This window comes from Colobus angolensis, unplaced genomic scaffold (genome assembly GCF_000951035.1).
Source record: "Colobus angolensis palliatus isolate OR3802 unplaced genomic scaffold, Cang.pa_1.0 Scaffold96, whole genome shotgun sequence".
Taxonomy (NCBI): Eukaryota; Metazoa; Chordata; class Mammalia; order Primates; family Cercopithecidae; genus Colobus; species Colobus angolensis.
In genome coordinates, this window is record NW_012123598.1 from 2249953 (window position 1) to 2252251 (window position 2299).

General features: G+C 55.2%; 1 protein-coding gene across 1 annotated transcript; it reads left to right on the forward strand.

Annotated features, from left to right (window-relative positions):
- The first annotated feature begins 273 nt into the window (after nucleotides 1-273).
- LOC105504858 lies at nucleotides 274-2021 on the forward strand. The gene has a single exon (XM_011932453.1). It carries the CDS (start codon nucleotides 375-377, stop codon nucleotides 1074-1076), a length of 702 nt encoding a protein of 233 aa, XP_011787843.1. The 5' UTR covers nucleotides 274-374; the 3' UTR covers nucleotides 1077-2021.
- Nucleotides 2022-2299: the final 278 nt, after the last annotated feature.

The window sequence follows — 2299 nt, forward strand, 5'->3', positions numbered from 1 at the left end:
CTGTCTGAGGCCAGCGCCAGGGCACGCTGGAGCAGCTGCAGTTCATCCCGGGCCACCACCTGCCCCAGCACCTGCGCACGGCCAGCAAGAACGAGGTGACTGTCTGAGGCCAGGGCCGGGGCTGGGGGGCTGCGGCCTCCCGGGCCCCCCGTCCCAGCCTGGATCCCCCGACACAGGCGCACACACGCCAGGGGCCTGGGGCCCAGATCGGCCCTTGGACAGGAGTCAAAGCCTCCTTCCGGGATGTCCTGGCAGACAAGATTCCTCCTCCTATTACGTCACTGCTTGAGCCAAGGCCTCCTTCCCATGATGTCATCCCAGAGGAAGAGGCCGGCCCATGAGGTCATCGCTAGCAAAAATGTCTGTGTTCTGTGATGTCATCACAGGGACAAAGCCTCCTTCCCATGAGGTCATCCCAGAGGAAGAGGCCGGCCCGTGAGGTCCTCGCTGGAGGTCATGTCCATGTTCTATGGTGTCCTCAGAGGCTTCCTTCTTGTGCTGTAATAACAGAGATGATGCCTTGTTCCATGACATTCGATCCTGTGGTGTCACTGCAGAAACAATCTCACCTGGATGATGTCGCCTCTAACTCCAAGGCCTCTCTTGGCATCATCGCCATGGGGAAGATGTTTTCTCCCTGTGTCTTTGCAGCAGAGAAGATGCCTCTGCCCTATGATGTCATCATTACAGACAAAGCCATCTTCCTGGGACACGTCGCAGGGGAAAATGCCTCACCAATTGTGTCCTCACTAGACCTAAGGTCTCCTTTTCACCACATCATCACAGGGACCCTGCCTCCTTCCTGTGATGCCATCACCAGAGAAGGTGCCTTGCCCTATGACGTCATCAGAGGGACCGTGCCTCTTCCTGTGATGTCATCACCAGAGATGACCACCCACTCTGGGACCTCTCCAGGAGGAGGCCCCTTCTGCACTCTCACCCAGAGGCTACGTGCTCTGAGATGGCACGAGGAGAGGCCTCCATTGCTGCCACCATGTTGTAGAAGGCAGGGCAGGCCCAGAGTCCAGGACAACCCCAGGGAAGATGCCAGAGAGCAGAGAGGAGCCCTGTCCTGAGATGTTGTCTGAAGGAAGCATGGCTGGGGAGCCGCCCATGTGGAGGGCCTCCTCCAGAGATGATGGTCGGTGTAGGCTGTTGGCAGTGAACCCCCTACCCCAGTGCTGTGATGGCATCACCAGAGCTTCCTCCTCAGAGGCACTGCCCACTCTGGGAGGCCATCGGTATTGATGGTGTCGCCAGAGTTACTGCCTTGTCCCACCATGACTTAGCTTGGTTGCTCCCTCCCCAAACCCAAGGGACATGCCCAGCAGGATCTCTGCTAGACCCTCTGAGAGGAAATGGGGCCTTGGATCCCATACCTGTGCTATGACTCCTGGGAGACAGAACCTCCAGAGGCCCTTCTGCTCCCAGGAGGCCACTCTGGATCCCCAGGATCCTGGAGTCCTGGCACTCACAGGTGTCCTGTAGCCTGGCCTCACTCTTCGTTCTGCCATATCTAGAGACAATCACCTCTGTCAACAAAGTCCTAGCCTTCTACTGGGGGGAGGTGCTTGAGGTACACCTACTCTTGCCCTCACTGACACTGTCAGCACCACACAATACCCGCCACTCATGATGGCACTGCACCCGGGGTCAAGTGTTACCCATGTCTGAGGATGGAATCCTTTCCCAGGATTCCCTATGACCCCCAACTATGGTAACACCTTCTTCCAGGATTTACCATGACTAATAGTGTCACCATCTCCCAAGACTCTCCATAGCCAACGGTGTCACCACCCTCCATGATTCCTCACAACCACGGTGTCATCATCTTTCAGGAGCCACCACAGCTGACGATGTCATCATTTCCTAGATCCCGCCATGACCAATGATGACATTACCTTCCAGAATCCACTATGCCTGACACAGACATCCTCTACTGAAATCCACTAGGACTGATGATGCCACCTTTTCCCATAATCCCTCATGATTTTGGTGTCATCACCTCCCACAACAGAACCATGGTGTCATGCTCCCAGGATCCACTTCAACCATGGTGTCATCATATCCCAGAATTCATTACACCCAATAGTGTCATGATGTCATCACCTGCCAGATCCACTTTAACCGTGTGTCTTCATGTCCCAGGAGTCACCATAGCTATTATGTTATCAGTTCTCAGGATCCACTCCAACCATGATGTCATTATCTCCCAGGATCCATGAAATCCAATGCTGTCACCACCCACTAGGATCCACCATAACCCTGGTGTCATCATCTCCCAGGATCCATGAGGTCC

Excerpts from the sequence above, each read along its gene's own strand:
- LOC105504858 (XM_011932453.1), top strand. The coding sequence starts at position 375 with ATGTCATCACAGGGACAAAGCCTCCTTCCCATGAGGTCATCCCAGAGG.